This window comes from Heptranchias perlo, chromosome 4, assembly GCF_035084215.1.
Source record: "Heptranchias perlo isolate sHepPer1 chromosome 4, sHepPer1.hap1, whole genome shotgun sequence".
NCBI classification, from domain to species: domain Eukaryota; kingdom Metazoa; phylum Chordata; class Chondrichthyes; order Hexanchiformes; family Hexanchidae; genus Heptranchias; species Heptranchias perlo.
In genome coordinates, this window is record NC_090328.1 from 70,796,832 (window position 1) to 70,814,062 (window position 17,231).

Below are 17,231 nucleotides of genomic sequence, written 5' to 3' on the forward strand. Positions count from 1 at the left end.
GAAGGGTGATGTGACAGAGTAGTGTTGGCGGTGCCGAAGGAGATGTGGGGTGAGGGCAGTGTTGTCGCAGACGGAGTGTAGGGGAAAGACTTCGTGTTCTCACTGTGGCTGACCTACTGCGGTCATTGCAGCGCCTCCTGCACTGTATGCAGGTGGGCGATATGTTGGTGGCGCAGGTGACCCCCTCTGCCACCTCGAGCCAGGCCTTCTTGGTGGCAGAGGCAGGCCGCTTCCCGCCCGCCCGCCGGGGGGAAGATCTCTGTCCTCCCCCTCCTCCTCACCCCATCTGATGATACCTGGGGTGAGGCATCATTAAACTGGGAGCAGCCTTCCCCCTGGGCTGCTCCATGCTGTAATTTGTTCCATTGGTTGCAGCATCTGTCAGTGGAGGACTGCCCCTTTAACTAGAGAGCCTCCAGCTGACAGATCGTACTGCGCATGCGCAGCCCACCCGACGCGCAGACCAGCGGCGCGGACCCCGGAGGAGCAGATAATTGATTCCTATTAGTGTGTTGCCTGCAATGATCGCGCGGGCAACCCACTAATTTCGCCGAGCGTGTTGACCACGCTCCCGAAACCCAACCCGCCGGAAACCCGCAGGCCTGGTAAAATCGAGCCCAAAGTGCTTTGGAATCTCCTGAGGTTATTAAATGCAACTTCTCGCGCTGCCCCTCTCTCTTGCGTGCTGCCCCTCTCTCTTGCGTGCTGCCCCTCCTCTTTTCACCAGATATTAGTTAGTGCACTGGAAGTGGAGAAGAAGCAATCCTCATTGGTAGTTATACTGGAATTAGTAGTGTGGGTCAGAATGTCTGTTTTATTAACCAAAAATCTGAAAAAAGATACTAAAATCTAATAATCTCAATACCATGAATTCTATCTTTTTGGTTTCTGATATGGTATTTTGTTAGTGGTTGGTAACATATATGTAGGCACACGATTGGCTTTCATATATAAATCAATGACATTCAATTCTATTCTCCTTCACTTCATATGTCTGCATGACCACCTCTGTGCCCTTAGACTGCCTGTAGGTGAGCCCGAATTTCCTCAATTCTACATCTGGAATACCAAAGCCATTGCTTCTGTCCAGCGTCAAAAACTTGGTTCCATCCTTACTGACACTATCCTTCCTGGTTGCTTGATCAAGCTGGATAAGACTATGCGCGACCTCAGCGTGTTGTTCGATCCAGAGTTGAGCTTCAAACACCATATCCTATCCATCACTACTACTGCTTACTTTCACCGTTGCAACATTGCCTGCCTCTGTCCTGACCTGACCTTCAGTCCCGCCAAAACCCTTATCCATGCATTCATTACCTCTCGACTAGATTTCTCCAAAGCCTCGTCAGCCTTCTGACTGCTGCGCTCCACAAACTTGCCCAAACTTTGCATGCCTGATCCTGTGCTGCTTGCCCATCATTCTAGTCCTCATCATACACTGATTTCCTGTTGAACGCATCGGTCTTAAAATACTCATCCTCGTCTGCGAATTCCTTTAACTGTCTCTGTAACATCCTTCAGTTTTATGTCTTGTTCTCTGACTTTGGCCGTTAGCTCATCCCTTCTTCACTCGGCTCCATCCAGCCATCCATCTTGGCAGAGCCGTCAGTTTCTTGACCTGACTCTCCCATCTCCCTTCTGAAACCTCTGTGCCCTTCTACACTCTCAACCTTTTACAGTCTCTGTACAACCCATCTCTGATCACACCTTCTATCACCTCTCTTAAATCTGCAACAAAGGCTTGGTTTCTGTTCTTTTTCTGTGAAGCACCTTTGGACATTTTTCTATGTTAAAGATGCTATATAAATGCAAATTGTCGTCTTAGCTATTGTGTTGGTGGTTTTGGTATGTTGGTGGATTTAGTTGTTATTAAGCTTTTAAAGGATGATGAGCAGTAATGAATTTTTTTTGAGTTTGGTCATTCTACAGTGGAGTAAAGCCATTGTCATTTTCATTTAATTTATTGCCAATCAACTGATGTTATAACAAAAATGGACTCTGATTTAACTGAAACTTAATTCAGGTGGAATAACAAACTTTGAACAATTAATGCTAACAACTTTCTAAGTAATCGATTCAATGCTCTGCAAGATTTGGAAGATATCTGGTATTTGTTTGTTTTTGAATAATTAAGTGAATGTTCCTAACTCAAAAAATATTGTTAAAATATTATGCAGTCATAAATGTTGACCTAAATATCTCTGCACAAGTCTGAGGATGTGACTTACGCAGCAGTTTAAATAATCTTTAATCGCTATGCTGTCCTTATCTTTTTTTAAAAAAATGGATGCATCTTGCACTTTTTTTTTTAACAGAATGAGTATGTGTTCATATATTTGATATAACTGTACCATCAGATCCAGTATGATTTGTTTTTCAGATGACTATGTTTGACCATTGTGTATCGTGTGCTCAGGAATTGCATTGCTGCTGTTGCTGCATTCTAATTTTGTAGAAAAAATTCAAAAAGCAAAACAAAAACCTCAGCAATAATAAAGTGCTCAAATAATCTTAAACTTGTCAAAACATTATTTTAAAAACCTTCAAAAATAACACGCACAAGATCCTTTTACCAATCATATTTCAATCCACCCATAATCCCTAGATCAAAAAATCTTCACAATCAAATGCTATGTCATCCTTCTATGACATGCACGAATAAGTAGAATTATCCATTTAGTCAAACAAATGTAAAGCAAATATATTACTCATGCATTATGTATCACATAATCACACAATATGTACCATATAACGATCACACAAGTGTGTAACAATTTGTGAGTTCAACTGAACGCAACACAGCAACAACTTCCTTGGTCATGTTATGTGGTCAGGTCAGTTTGTGTAAATGTGGAATTGTACCGGGACCCACATAGTATCCTGTATTCTTAAAAAAAATGTATGCCCTGATATAATCATGTGTTAACAATGACCAGACATCCCAGTTCATCTGGATATGCCTGTTGTGGTGAAATATTTTTTAGTGCAAAGATGACTTTGAATCATCAGAAATAAAATTTATTCTAATGTTACAATGTTTTCTTTTAAATAACTTCTTTTAAAGAGCTTCAAAAGCATCCATTTTTTTTTGACCAGAGATGGCTTGTATTTTTAAAAACTGTTTGTAAATTTCCCACTTATTTTTGGTTTGGCTTATGTCTGTTAATGTTCTATTATCGCCTCATAAATTTCTGAATTTTATTTTCACCCCATTTATTAGAAAATAAATATTCTGGTAGCAAGCAGTTCAAAATGCTCTAAAGTATGGTGGTTCAAAGATTTTTTTTTACTTAGTCTTTCTTTTGCAACATCCAATGATGTTGAATAGTGATCTAAAAATAAAGTTACCATGGATATGGCATTTCATTGGATCGAGAGAAGGTCAGCTTTCAGTGAGCAGAAAATCAGTTCTCAAGGTCAACCTGTGTTTTTTCCATTTGATGTGCTGCATTTTTTTTTAAAAATGAAGATGGGGGAAGAACTTTTTTTTAAAAAAAAGTTGATTTCTAAGAACAACTTGCCTTTCACAGCCATCTTTTGTTAATTATATGTAAAATGGAGTTTCATAACTTCAAAAAATTCTTTGGGAAGTCTATCTTCTCTTTCACTTTGTCATAACATGGAGTAATGAAAAAAATGTTAACAGGAAGGAGGCTAGATTTTTAAAAAATCTCGTTATTTCACACACACACACACACACACACACTCTTTATGATTTCTTCTTTTGTTCCTTTATGCCAGACATAATTCCTCAACTCAGAGGACAGGCAGGTAAATTGACTTCATGCCTCTATATATGCTGCTCTGGATGGAGATCTGGTCAGGAGGTTGAGTCTTTTCATCTGTTCTGCACCTCCTCTATATATCCCAGTTATGTTCAAGAATTTACTTTGTGGTGAATTAAGGCATTTCTAGACATAAAATCACAGATGCAGGAGGTCAAAAATACAGATATTTACTGATATATTTTAGTGTATGTATGTATGATGTTGATCCTCTACAATGAAACTAAAGGTCCAAGTATCCTAAATCGGTATCATCTCTAATTTTTTGGGAGGTAAGTGGGGTAAAATGGGAGTTATCTTTAGTGAAAGAAGGAAAAGAATGAAGGGGTGGAAGAAACAAGTGCAAGAAGGATTTTCTGCTGTTTTTATTGCAAGATGTATGGATTGGACTTTCCATTCCAACATCAACTATATGCAAGCATGAGGTCAACTTCCATATTTATGATGACAGCACTCAGCTCTACTTCTCCACTACTCCACTTGAGACCTCACTCCACCCTATTTCTGCGGCCTCTCCTGCACTCTTCAGCCCTCCAACAGGAAAAAAAGAAAACTTTTTTTTATTGCTCAACAATGCACCTCATCAAATAGCACATAGAAGATTGATCGGAGGTTGAACAGTTGGATGCTGAACTATGCCGTTGCTCCTGTCCCCTGTCTCAGACTACCTGTTAGTTAACAGTCACAATGTGGGTTGTCATTAGATGCAGTTACGTAACATTAAGCCCACTGTAGTGGGGTCAGCAAAATAGAGCAGCCTTCTGCCTTCCCCTAAGTAAGGTTACAGAACCATCACTAAATAGAATGGGCTTGTTCGGTTTCCCTGAGATTCCCATGGTGTGAGGAAAACAAAATGGTCATCCAGCCTGATAGTCTGCTTAAGGTAAAGCAATTTTAAAAAAACATCGCCAGCATGGCACAGTAGATATTTGGAGGTGGGTATGACATTGAAAAGTCATCTATTGACCACTATCTGTTAAATACTTCAATAATCCCCTCCCCATTGCTTGCAGGACACTAAACCTTCAGTTCAACCCCTAATTTCTTTCTTTACATATGCTCTTAACCCTATTTGTTTTAAGCAACAAAGTATATTACAAAATTTCAAATATTTGACAATGGGCAGTATATAAATACATCCATATCTTATTAAAAAATCATGTACATGTGCTTAATGCCTCTGCCATTTGACTTTCTGTTGTCACATTTTTGTTGGTAACCAGTGGGTGTTGCAAACAATACTGGTGGCAGAAAACTTGCCCTTTGTTTACTGTTGCTCTGCAGCCTGTTGCTCCAGGGTAACGGATGTATAGATAAGCTAGCAAGCCATGCCAGAGCAGTGCAGGTGGGGAGTAATGGAGGCGGAAACTGGCTGTAGAGCAGAGGCAAGGATCAGCAGCACCTGAGAGAGAACTACGGGTGGAGAAGCAGCTGGAACAAAGCAGAGAGGAGGCTGTGGGAAAGGGCGAGAGCTATCCACGAATGTTAAAATAAAATTTACTTTGTTTCTATTATGTGTGTTCACTAATTGGGTGGGAAGGAGGAGGGTGATGTAATTACTGCCAACTTCTCCTGACTAAAGGCAAATCAAGATGACACCAGAACTGGAAGGGAAAGATCAGAAATTTGGCTTACAACTGTCCAGTGGCTAGATTATGTAATTACAGTGTGACAAGTTTACCGTAGCCAAACCCCTAACAAATGTGGACATAGGCATTTATAATGGGGATAAAAGTGACAAAAACGTGACAACAGGAAGTCAAATAACATAGACTGGAACTGTGTGGACATAATTTCTTAATAAGATGTAGATGTATTTGTGTCAGCTTTCTTTTAAAGTTGCTTTTCTTTAAAACCTAAAGCTTCCAGCAGTAACTAAGAAGTATCTCATGCCAAAGTTTGGTGTTACTATAATAAATCTGATGACAATTTATTCTCTTCGAATAAAAACTGGATCTGTATTTCTGAATAAATGCAGTTCATAAGTTTGATGAAAATATCAGTTGTGTGGAGATTCATTTTAATATCACCTTCAATGTAGAGAGTTTTAAACAATTTTTTTTACATTTACATTACAGACAGCAGATGAGCATTGGAAACCATGCTTGCATGATCAATGTGAGCATGTCTTCAATAAGGTAAAAGTAGTTTGTAGTACAAGCACTAAATACTTTGATTTTATTGTGAAGTTTCTGAACTAATTGCGTGTATGTTTTTTTACTTCTAGCTTGTCCGATTAGACTACCTCTGTGCATATTGGAATGTCAACACCAAAATGTTTTCTAATAACAATCAGATTGAGGCCTTGGTAAGTTGACTTTATATGGTAAATATTCTGATTCCATGTTGCCGTTGCTGAGCCTTGCCCCGTCTCCTAACCCCCCCCCCCCCCCCCCGGCCCAACTTTCCCCACATATCGGAAATTGTGTGAGCATACGAATTAAGAGCAGGAGTAGGCCATTCGGCCCCTCGAGCCTGCTCTGCCATTTGATAAGATCATGCTTATCTGATTGTGACCTCAACCCTACTTTCCTGTCTACCGACTATAACCTTTGACTTCCTTGTTAATCAGGAATCTATCTAACTCAGCCTTAAAAATATTCAATGACCCTGCCTCCACCGCTCTCTGGGGAAGGGAGTTCCACAGACTCACGACCCTCAGAGAGAAAACATTTCTCCTCATCTCCGTCTTAAATGAGAGACCCCTTATTTTTAAACTGTAGCCCCTAGTTCTAGTCTCTCCCACAAGGGGAAACATCCTCTCAGCATCTACACCTTCAAGTCCCCTCAGGATTTTATATGTTTCAATAAGATCACCTCTTATTCTTCTAACCTCCAGTGCATACAGGCCCAACTTGTCCAACCTTTCCTCACAAGATAACCCCCTCATCCCAGGAATCAGTCGAGTGAACCTTTTCTGAACCGCCTCTAAAGCAATTATGTCCTTTTTTAAATAAGGAGACCAAAACTGCACACAGTCCTCGTGGAGACGAAGTCCGGTCTTCGCACTGAGGACACCATCCAACGTGTTGTGTGGCACTATCACCGTGCTAAATGGGATAGATTCAGAACAGATCTTGCAGCTCAAAACTGGGCATCCATGAGGCGTTGTGGGCCATCAGCAGCAGCTAAATTGTATTCCAGCACAATCTGTAACCTCATGGTCCGGCATATTCCTTACTCTACCATTACCAACAAGCCAGGGGTTCAACCCTGGTTCAATGAAGAATGTAGAAGAGCAGGCCAGGAGCAGCACCAGGCGTACCGAAAAATGAGGTGCCAACCAGGTGAAGCTACAACTCAGGACTGCATGCATGCTAAACAGCGGAAGCAACATGCTATAGACAGAGCTAAGCGATTCCACAACCAACGGATCAGATTAAAGCTCTGCATTCCTGCCACATCCAGTCGTGAATGGTGGTGGACAATTAAACAATGAATGGGAGGAGGAGGCTCTGTAAACATCCTCATTCTGAATGATGGTGGAGTCCAGCACGTGAGTGCAAAAAACAAGGCTGAAGCGTTTGCAATCATCTTCGGCCAGAAGTGCCGAGTGGATGATCCATCTCAGCCTCCTCCCGATATCCCCACCATCACAGAAGCCAGTCTTCAGCCAATTTGATTCACTCCACGTGATATCAAGAAATGACTGAGTGCACTGGATACAGCAAAGGCTATGGGCCCCGACAACATCCCGGATGTAGTGCTGAAGTCTTGTGCTCCAGAACTAGCCGCGCCTCTAGCCAAACTGTTCCAGTACAGCTACAACACTGGCATCTATCCGACAATGTGCAAAATTGCCCAGATCCACAAAAAGCAGGACAAATCCAATCCGGCCAATTACCGCCCCATCAGTCTACTCTCAATCATCAGCAAAGTGATGGAAAGTGTCGTCGACAGTGCTATCGAGCGGCACTTACTCACCAATAACCTGCTCACCGATGCTCAGTTTGGGTTCCGCCAGGACCACTCAGCTCCAGACCTCATTACAGCCTTGGTCCAAACATGGACAAAAGAGCTGAATTCCAGAGGTGAGGTGAGAGTGACTGCCCTTGACATCAAGGCAGCATTTAACCGAGTGTGGCACCAAGGAGCCCCAGTAAAATTGAAGTCAATGGGAATCCGGGGGAAAACTCTCCAGTGGCTGGAGTCATACCTAGCACAAAGGAAGATGGTAGTGGTTGTTGGAGGCCAATCATCTCAGCCCCAGGACATTGCTGCAGGAGTTCCTCAGGGCAGTGTCCTACGCCCAACCATCTTCAGCTGCTTTATTAATGACCTTCCGTCCATCATAACGTCAGAAATGGGTATGTTCGTGATGATTGCACAGTGTTCAGTTCCATTCGCAACCCCTCAGATAATGAAGCAGTCCGAGCCTGCATGCAGCAAGACCTGGACAACATCCAGGCTTGGGCTGATAAGTGGCAAGTAACATTCGTACCAGACAAGTGCCAGGCAATGACGATCTCCAACAACATTTGGATGAGAATTTAGGAGGAATGGTTAGTAAGTTTGCAGATGATGCCAAGATTGGTGGCATTGTGGACAGTGAAGAAGGTTATCTAGGATTGCAACGGGATCTTGATAAATTGGGCCAGTGGGCCGATGAATGGCAGATGGAGTTTAATTTAGATAAATGTGAGGTGATGCATTTTGGTAGATCGAATCGGACCAGGACCTACTCCGTTAATGGTAGGGCGTTGGGGAGAGTTATAGAACAAAGAGATCTAGGAGTACAGGTTCATAGCTCCTTGAAAGTGGAGTCACAGGTGGATAGGGTGGTGAAGAAGGCATTCGGCATGCTTGGTTTCATTGGTCAGAACATTGAATGCAGGAGTTGGGATGTCTTGTTGAAGTTGTACAAGACATTAGTAAGGCCACACTTGGAATACTGTGTACAGTTCTGGTCACCCTACTATAGAAAGGATATTATTAAACTAGAAAGATTGCAGAAAAGATTTACTAGGATGCTACCGGGACTTGATGGTTTGACTTATAGGGAGAGGTTAGATAGACTGGGACTTTTTTCCCTGGAGAGTGGGAGGTTAAGGGGTGATCTTATAGAAGTCTATAAAATAATGAGGGGCATTGATAAGGTAGATAGTCAAAATCTTTTCCCAAAGGTAGGGGAGTCTATAACGAGGGGACATAGATTTAAGGTGAGAGGGGAGAGATACAAAAGGGTCCAGATGGGCAATTTTTTCACTCAAAGGGTGGTGAGTGTCTGGAACGAGCTGCCAGAGGCAGTAGTAGAGGCGGGTACAATTTTGTCTTTTAAAAAGCATTTGGACAGTTACATGGGTAAGATGTGTATAGAGGGATATGGGCCAAGTGCAGGCAATTGGGACTAGCTTAGTGGTATAAACTGGGCGACATGGACATGTTGGGCCGAAGGGCCTGTTTCCATGTTGTAAACTTCTATGATTCTATGAAGAGAGAGTCTAACCACCTCCCCTTGACATTCAACGGCATTACCATCGCTGAATCCCCCACCATCAACATCCTGGGGGTCACTATTGACCAGAAACATAACTGGACCAGCCATATAAATACTGTGGCTACAAGAGCAGGTCAGAGGCTGGGTATTCTGCAGCAAGTGACTCACCTTCTGACTCCCCAAAGCCTTTCCACCATCTACAAGGCACAAGCCAGGAGTGTGATGGAATACTCTCCACTTGCCTGGATGAGTGCACCTCCAACAACACTCAAGAAGCTCGACACCATCCAGGACAAAGCAGCCCGCTTGATTGGCACCCCATCCACCACCCTAAACATTCACTCCCTTCACCACCGGCGCACAGTGGTTGCAGTGTGTACCATCCACAGGATGCACTGCAGCAACTCGCCAAGGCTTCTTCGACAGCACCTCCCAAACTTGCGACCTCTACCACCTAGAAGGTCAAGGGCAGCAGGCACGTGGGAACAACACCACCTGCACTTTCCCCCTCCAAGTCTCACACCATCCCGACTAGGAAATATATCGCTGTTCCTTCATTGTCGCTGGGTCAATATCCTGGAACTCCCTTCCTAACAGCACTGTGGGAGAACCTTCACCACACGGACTGCAGCGGTTCAAGAAGGCAGCTCACCACCACCTCGAGGGCAATTAGGGATGGGCAATAAATGCTGGCCTTGCCAGCAACGCCCACATCCCATGAACGAATAAAAAGTATTCTGGATGTTGTCTCACCAATGCCCTGTTCAACTGTATCAAAACATCTCTACTTTTATATTCCACTCCCCTTGCAATAGATGACAACATTCCATTTGCCTTTCTAATCACTTGCTGCGCCTGCATTCTAACTTTTTGTGATTCATGTACTAGGACACCAGATCCCTTTTGTACCAGAGTTCTGTAATTTCTCTCCATTTAAATAACGTACTGCTTTTCTATTCCTCCTGCCAAAGTGGACAAGTTCACATTTTCCCACATTATACTCCATCTGCCAAATTTCTGCCCACTCACTTAACCTATCTATATCCATTTGCAGACTCCTTATGTCCTCTTCACAACTTACTTTCCTACCTACTTTTGTGGCGTCAGCAAATTTAGCAACCATACATCTCTTCATCCAAGTAAGGATATAGATTGTAAATAGTTGAGGCCCCAGCACTGATCCCTGTGGCACTCCACTCGTTACATCTTGCCAACCTGAAAATGACCCATCTATGGCTACTCTCTGTTTCCTGTTAGCTAACCAATCCTTTATCCATGCTAATATATTACCCCCTACACCATGAGCTCTTATTTTATGTAGTAGATGTGGCATCTTGTCAAATGCCTTCTGGAAATCCAAGTACACCACATCCACAGGATCTCCATTATCCACATTGCTTGTTACTTCCTCTAAGAACTCTAATAAATTTAGTCAAACACGATTTCCCTTTCACAAAGCCGTGTTGCTGTGCCTGATTGCATTGAGATTTTCTAAGTGCCCTGCTATAACCTCCTTAATAATAGATTCTAGCATTTTCCCTATGACACATGTTAAGCTAACTCACCTGCAGTTTCCTGCTGTCTGTATTCTTCCTTTCTTGAATAGAGGAGTTACAATCTGATGAGACCCTTCCAGAAACTAGGGAATTTTGGAAAATTAATACCAATGCATCTACTATCTCTGCAGCCACTTCTTTTAAGACCCTAGGATGAAGTCTGTCAGGACCTGGAGACTTGTCAGTTTTTAGTTCTAATATTTTTTTCAGAACCCTTTCCCTGGTGATTGTAAATGTTTTAAGTTCCTCCCTCCCGTTCACCTCTTGATTCACGATTATTTCTGGTATGTTATTTGTATCTTCTATCGTGAAGACGGACGCAAAATATCTGTTCAATTCATATGCCATTTCCTTATTCTCCACTATTAATTCCCCAGACTCACTCTCTAGAGGACCAACACTCACTTTACTTACTCATTTCCTTTTTAAATACCTGTAGAAACTCTTTTTCTATCTGTTTTTATATTTCTAGCTAGCTTTCTCTCGTACTTTAATTTCTCCCTCCTTATTATTCTTTAAGTCATTTTTTGCTGTTTTTATATTCTGTTCAATCTTCTGACCTGCCACTAACCTTTGCGGAATTGTATGCTTTTTCTTTCAATTTGATACTATCTTTAACTTCCTTAGTTAGCCATGGATGGTACGTCCTTCCCCTAGAGTCTTTCTTTCTCACTGGAATGTATCTTTGCTGAGTGTTATGAAATATCTCATTAAATGTCTGCCACTGCATTTCTACTGACCCATCCCTTAACCTAATTTCCCAGTTCACTTTAGCCAGCTCTGTCTTCATGTCCTCGTAATTGCCCCTATTTAAGTTTAAAACACGTTCTTAGACTTACTCTTCTCTCCCTCAAACTGAATGTGAAATTCAATCATATTGTGATCACTGTTACCTAGAGGCTCCTTTAGAATGAGGTCATTAATTAATCCTGTCTCATTACACATTACCGGATCTAGAATAGCCTGCTCTCTGGTTGGCTCTGGAACGTGCTGCCCTAAGAAACTGTCCCGAAAGCACTCTATGAACTCATCTTCCAGGCTACCTTTGCCAATCAAATTCGTCCAATCCATTTATAGATTAAAATCACCACGATTGTCGCTGTTCCTTTCTCACAAGCCCCCATTATTTCTTCCTGTATACCCTGTCCTACAGTGTGGTTACTGTTAGGGGGCCTGTAAACTACTCTGACAAATGACTTCTTGCCTTTACTATTTTGTATCTCTACCCAAACTGATTCTACCTCTTGGTCTTTAGAACTAAGGAAATTTCTCTTTATCATACTCATATCATCCTCAATTAACAGAGTTACCCCTCCACCTTTTCCCAGCTTCCTGTCCTTGTGAAATGTCAAGTACCCTTGAATATTCAGGTTCCAGCCTTTGTCATCTTGCAGCCAAGTCTCTGTAATGGCTGTCAGATTGTACATATTTATTTCTATTTGAGCTGTCAATTCATCCATTTTGTTACGAATGCTACGTGCATTCAGATTCAAAGCTTTTAATGCTCTCTTTTTACCATTTTTGCAACCTCTAGCCTTATCTGCTGGCGCACTCTTAAGTTTTCATGCTCTGTTCCTTCCTGCCACTCTCTAATTATCATTTCCCTTATTGCTACCTTTCTCTCATGCCTTGTCTTTCTTTAATTTATCACATGTTCCCTTACTTGGCCCTTCGCCCCCACTATTTAGTTTAAAGCCCTCTCTACTGCTCACGTTATACGATTCACCAGAACACTGGCCCCAGTACGGTTCAGATGAAGACCGTCGCAACGGTACAGCTTCCACTTTCCCCAGTACTGGTGCCAGTGCCTCATGAATCGAAACCCGTTTCTCCCATATCAATCTTTGAGCCACAAATTTATGTCCCTAATCTTATTTACTGCAAGCCAATTTGCTCGTGGCTCAGTTAATAATCCAGAGATGATTACCTTTTGAGGTTCTGCTTTTTAGTTTAGCCCCAAGTTGCTCATACTCCCTGAGCAGAACCTCTTCCCTCTCCCTACCGATGTCGTTGGTACCTACGTGGACCACAAAACTGGATCCTCCTCCTCCCATTGCAAGTCCCTCTCCAGCCCAGAGCAGATGTCCCGAATCCTGGCACTGGGCAGGCAACACAACCTTCTGGACTCTCGTTTTTGGCTGCAGAGACTGTGTATCCCCCTGACTATTCTGTCCCCTGGTACCACTACATTCCTACTAACTCCCCCAGCTTGAATGGCTTCCTGTACCATGGTGCCACGGTCAGTTTACTCATCCATCCTGCAGCCACCGCATTCGGCCATTCAGGCTGGAAGCACCTCAGACCTGTTGGACAATTGCAAAGGCTGAAGCTCCTCCACTTCCACCTTCTCTATCCCCTTACCTGCCTCACTTGTAGTCACACCCTCCTGTCCCTGACCAATTTAGACGACCCTACCCTAAAGGGTGTGACCGCCTCTGGAACCAAATGTCCAGGTATTTTTCCGCCTCCTTGATGTGTCAGTGTCTGCAGGTCGACCTCCAGTTCAATGACTCAGTGAGCTGCTCTATGATTTTGCATCTTTTAATGGACAAGATATCATGGGTGGCTCATGCAGGTTTTCTGATATGCCTTCCAAATCATTTGTGTCCTAAAGTGAAACAAAACGATAAATAGATTTTGAACATGTAGATTAATTACTCTTCAAATTCCTTTAATATTCATTGGGTATTTTTGGATCTGTAAGATGTTTTTGATATGAGAAAGCATCATCATGTTAGCTGCATTTAAATGAATTTGCAAATTGTTTTTATGTTAAATTTGGACAAATTTCAAGGAAGGTTGACTCAGGTCATTTTTACAGATTTGTCCAGCAATATTTTTATTTAATAGATTTTCAAACAACTGGGAACTATATCCTAGCACCTTCCTATATATTGGGATAATCCTTGTGACTTCTGATTACAGTGTCAGTATTGAGCTGATTTTGAAATAAATCTCATGTTGCTCAGTTATGTCCACTGGGAACTAAATTCAGACTAATCAAATATATTCCAGAGAAGATACTTATTAGTTGACACTTTGATATGATCCAGCATCATGTTGAAAGGACAGTTTTCTAATTCTCAGCCTCAAGCTTTTAAATATTTTTATCTTGATGACAATTCTGAACAAAAACTGTTGCTAGATATTGCTGTGTAATTTTAAAATTATCTTTCAGAAACACTTGAAAGATGGAATTTCAGCAAGCAACTTTATTCCAGAGGACTATCAGTTCGGTAAGTTGCACAACTTGCACTTGTGTAATGACTTTCAAATAGCAAAATGCACCAAAGCAAAGATCGTGCGCTGGTATTCTGCCCAAGCAAGTTTTACTGTAGCTTCCAAAGGGATCCTGTTAATTAGCCATTACTTGACTTATTGATGGTCTTTCAGATAAATATATAAATATGGAAAGTGTACATATTAAATATGGAAAGCAAGGCTGTAAAGGAGTCAAAGTAGCTGCCTACATACAGTCAGAAGATTTGTTCACAGGGAACTTTCTAAAGGGTGTGTTATCTACCTGGTGCCAGGGTAAGGGATATCTCAAAGTGGTTGGAAAGGAACCTGGAAAGGGAGTGTGAAGAACCAGTTGTTGTGGTCCATGTCGGGACCAACGACATAGCAAGGAACAAGGAGAAGGCCCTATTAAGAGAGTATCGGGAGCTAGGGCTGCACCTGAACCAGGCTGGGACCAAGATCCTAGTGGAAAGGATAAATAGGGCTATAGAAAGGACTTTAAACCAATAAAGGGAGGGGGGTGGGGCGCTCAGGCAAAAATAATAATAAAAGTGAAAATCGTCTAAAGATATGAAAAAGGGATGAGGACAAAGTCTACTACATAGTGTTAAAGATAATATAAATAATTCAGGTTCAGAAATAAATATAGGAAATAATAAAATAACTGATAAAAAAATACAGTGGGGGCAAAATTGGACCATTTAGCGTCTGTTTTGTAGGTGCTATGTGGTCACCTAAGTCCCAAAAATGGCGTGAGATGTGTGCGTGAACTGGACACCATCTTGGTAAATGGGTTTGCGTGTGCGAACCCAACGATAATTGGCAGCATGTAGAGTAGGGAGATCATGGTGCGGATCAGTGTGCAATGCTGATTTGAAGCAACCGGTGAAATTTTGGAATGCCACACTCTAGCCAACTGATGCCAGGATAAAGGATATCTCTAAGTGGCCGAAAAGGAATCTGGAAAGAGAGTGTGAAGAACCAGTTGTGGTCCATGTCGCGACCAACGTCTTAACCTTGCACAGCTGAACAGGACTTAAGCGGCATGAAGGACTCCCCTAATTTAAAGGGATCATGAAGTGCTTTATAGGTTGGATGCTGGATTATTTCTTCTGGCTGCTGGTCAGTATTGAGCTGATTTTGAAATAAATCTCATGTTGCTCAGTTATGTCCACTGGAAACTAAATTCAGACTAATCAAATATATTCCAGAGAAGATACTTATTAGTTGACACTTTGATATGATCCAGCATCATGTTGAAAGGACAGTTTTCTAATTCTCAGCCTCAAGCTTTTAAATATTTTTATCTTGATGACGATTGTACGTGTCTTTAGACATTTCCTATACTTGGCAAAAATTTCATTATTCTGTAGAGTGGTCTGGCTGGTTTTGCAGTATTTTTAGTGGCGTTTAAAAGAGTGCTGAAAAAAATTGCTTTCAGACACTGGTGGCCTGGTAGAACTTCCTCTGGGATTTTGAGGAGGAGGGAGGAGGGAGGAGGGAGGAGGAGGGAGGAGGAGGGGCCGTAGGTTGGGGGGGGGGGGGGTCGTCAGGGACTGATGCACGAGCCGCAACTGTAGTAACAACCAGTGCATCAGACGTCTGCGGGCCATGTCAGAGGGCGCGCCTGAAATGTGTCAGCTCCTGCAGCCACAACTGCAGCCTCAAAGCAGGGCAAGGACAGCATTGCCTGTGGCTCGTAATTGGTATGGCACAGGCGCCTCTCAGGCTGCTGCTGGAGATATAAGCAACATCTCTCAGTTGGCAATGCACTGCTGTATAAGGGCGGTCACTGAGGCTCTGTACGCAATGAGAAATGGACGCATCTCATTCCTTCTTGCCAGAGACATGCAAGAAGAGCGATCACAAGGTTTTGCTCGCATTGCAGGCTTCCTCATGGTGCAGGGTGCCATTGACTGCACGCATATTGTCATGCTTGCTCCTCGTCTGAACTTGGCCATATTCACGAACAGAAAAGGATACCACTCCCTTAATGTGCAGCTGGTGTGCAATCACAAGCAGCGCATCATGCAGGTCAGTGCCCGCTATCCTGGCAGCAGTCATGATTCTTTCACTTTGCGGCAGTCTAATGTGCCACCTATATTTCAACCAGCAAGTCAAAGGCTGGCTACTGAGCGACCAGGGGTATCCCCTCATGAAATGGCTCATGACTTTGGTCAGAAATGCATGCACATGTGCAAAGTAGGTCTACAATGAGAGCCATGCTGCCACAAGGAACATCAAAGAGCACACCTCAAGTAACGCTTCTGCTTCCTGGAGCTCTGGAGGAGCCTTGCAGTACCCAGCTGAACAGATATCAAGATTTGTCGTTGTATGCTGCACGCTGCACAACCTCACCATTATGAGAGGTGGTAGCAAGGGCTGTTCTATCAGGCAGGAGGAAAAGGCAGGGAGGCTACAGATAGACAGGCTATGTCTGCCAGGGCTCTGCATGATCAGATTATTAATGAGTGATGCCAGTAACCTCAACGACTCCTCCCCATTACCTTACCCTCTCTCACATGACCATCAAATTGCGTCCTTATGATTACACATTGGTTCCTCCTTCAGCTCATTATAGAAATAAAAACCACCAATAAATGCAAATTCAAATGCACATTTATAAATTAATATTTGAAATTATGCAAACAAAATGAGACTCTTCACCTTTGTGCAATCCCTTAGTGCCTGTCTTTCGAGTGCCTTTACCTATCCTAGTGCTCCTACAAGGTGCGTCCCCTAGTGGCTGGAGCATGGGTGGTGGAAGGTTGCTGACCTTTAATTGAGACTGCAGATGGCCTTGGAGGAAAACCTTGAGCAGTTCTGAGCTGAGTGTGCCCGGCTTCAGACTGCATCATCTCAACCTGGGCTGCAGCAGTCTGGCCTGGCTGGCTGATAGGCAACAGCAAGGGCTCTGGCGGAGTGGCAGAATTGGGAGCAGGAATGCTGTCATCCTGAGAGAGGACAGCATGTTTGTCCTCCATGGCGCCACTGCCACTCTTTCGGGGCGGCACCTCAGCAATTCTGGTGACCTGTTGAACAGATTGCTGGACAGCTGTGATGCCCTGGAAGCCAACAGTGGTCCCCAGAGCAACGATAGCAGTCTGAGCTTTGATGGCAGATGTTTGTGCTGCAATGCAAGCTGTGACATCGTTCATCAGACGCTGCATCATGGTGGGTTCCACAGGTGTGCTGATGGAGGTGACTGCCCAT

General features: G+C 43.0%; 1 protein-coding gene across 5 annotated transcripts in view; it reads left to right on the forward strand.

The window, feature by feature from the left end:
• The window catches only part of vps13a (vacuolar protein sorting 13 homolog A), a 366,579-nt gene that overhangs the window by 54,120 nt on the left and 295,228 nt on the right, over nt 1–17,231 (forward strand). For all 5 annotated transcript variants that reach the window (XM_067983108.1, XM_067983109.1, XM_067983112.1 and 2 more), the window contains exons 8-10: nt 5,864–5,923; nt 6,013–6,093; nt 13,957–14,014. In XM_067983108.1, the coding sequence (XP_067839209.1) occupies nt 5,864–5,923; nt 6,013–6,093; nt 13,957–14,014 (199 nt within the window). The remainder of the gene's footprint in view (nt 1–5,863; nt 5,924–6,012; nt 6,094–13,956; nt 14,015–17,231) is intronic.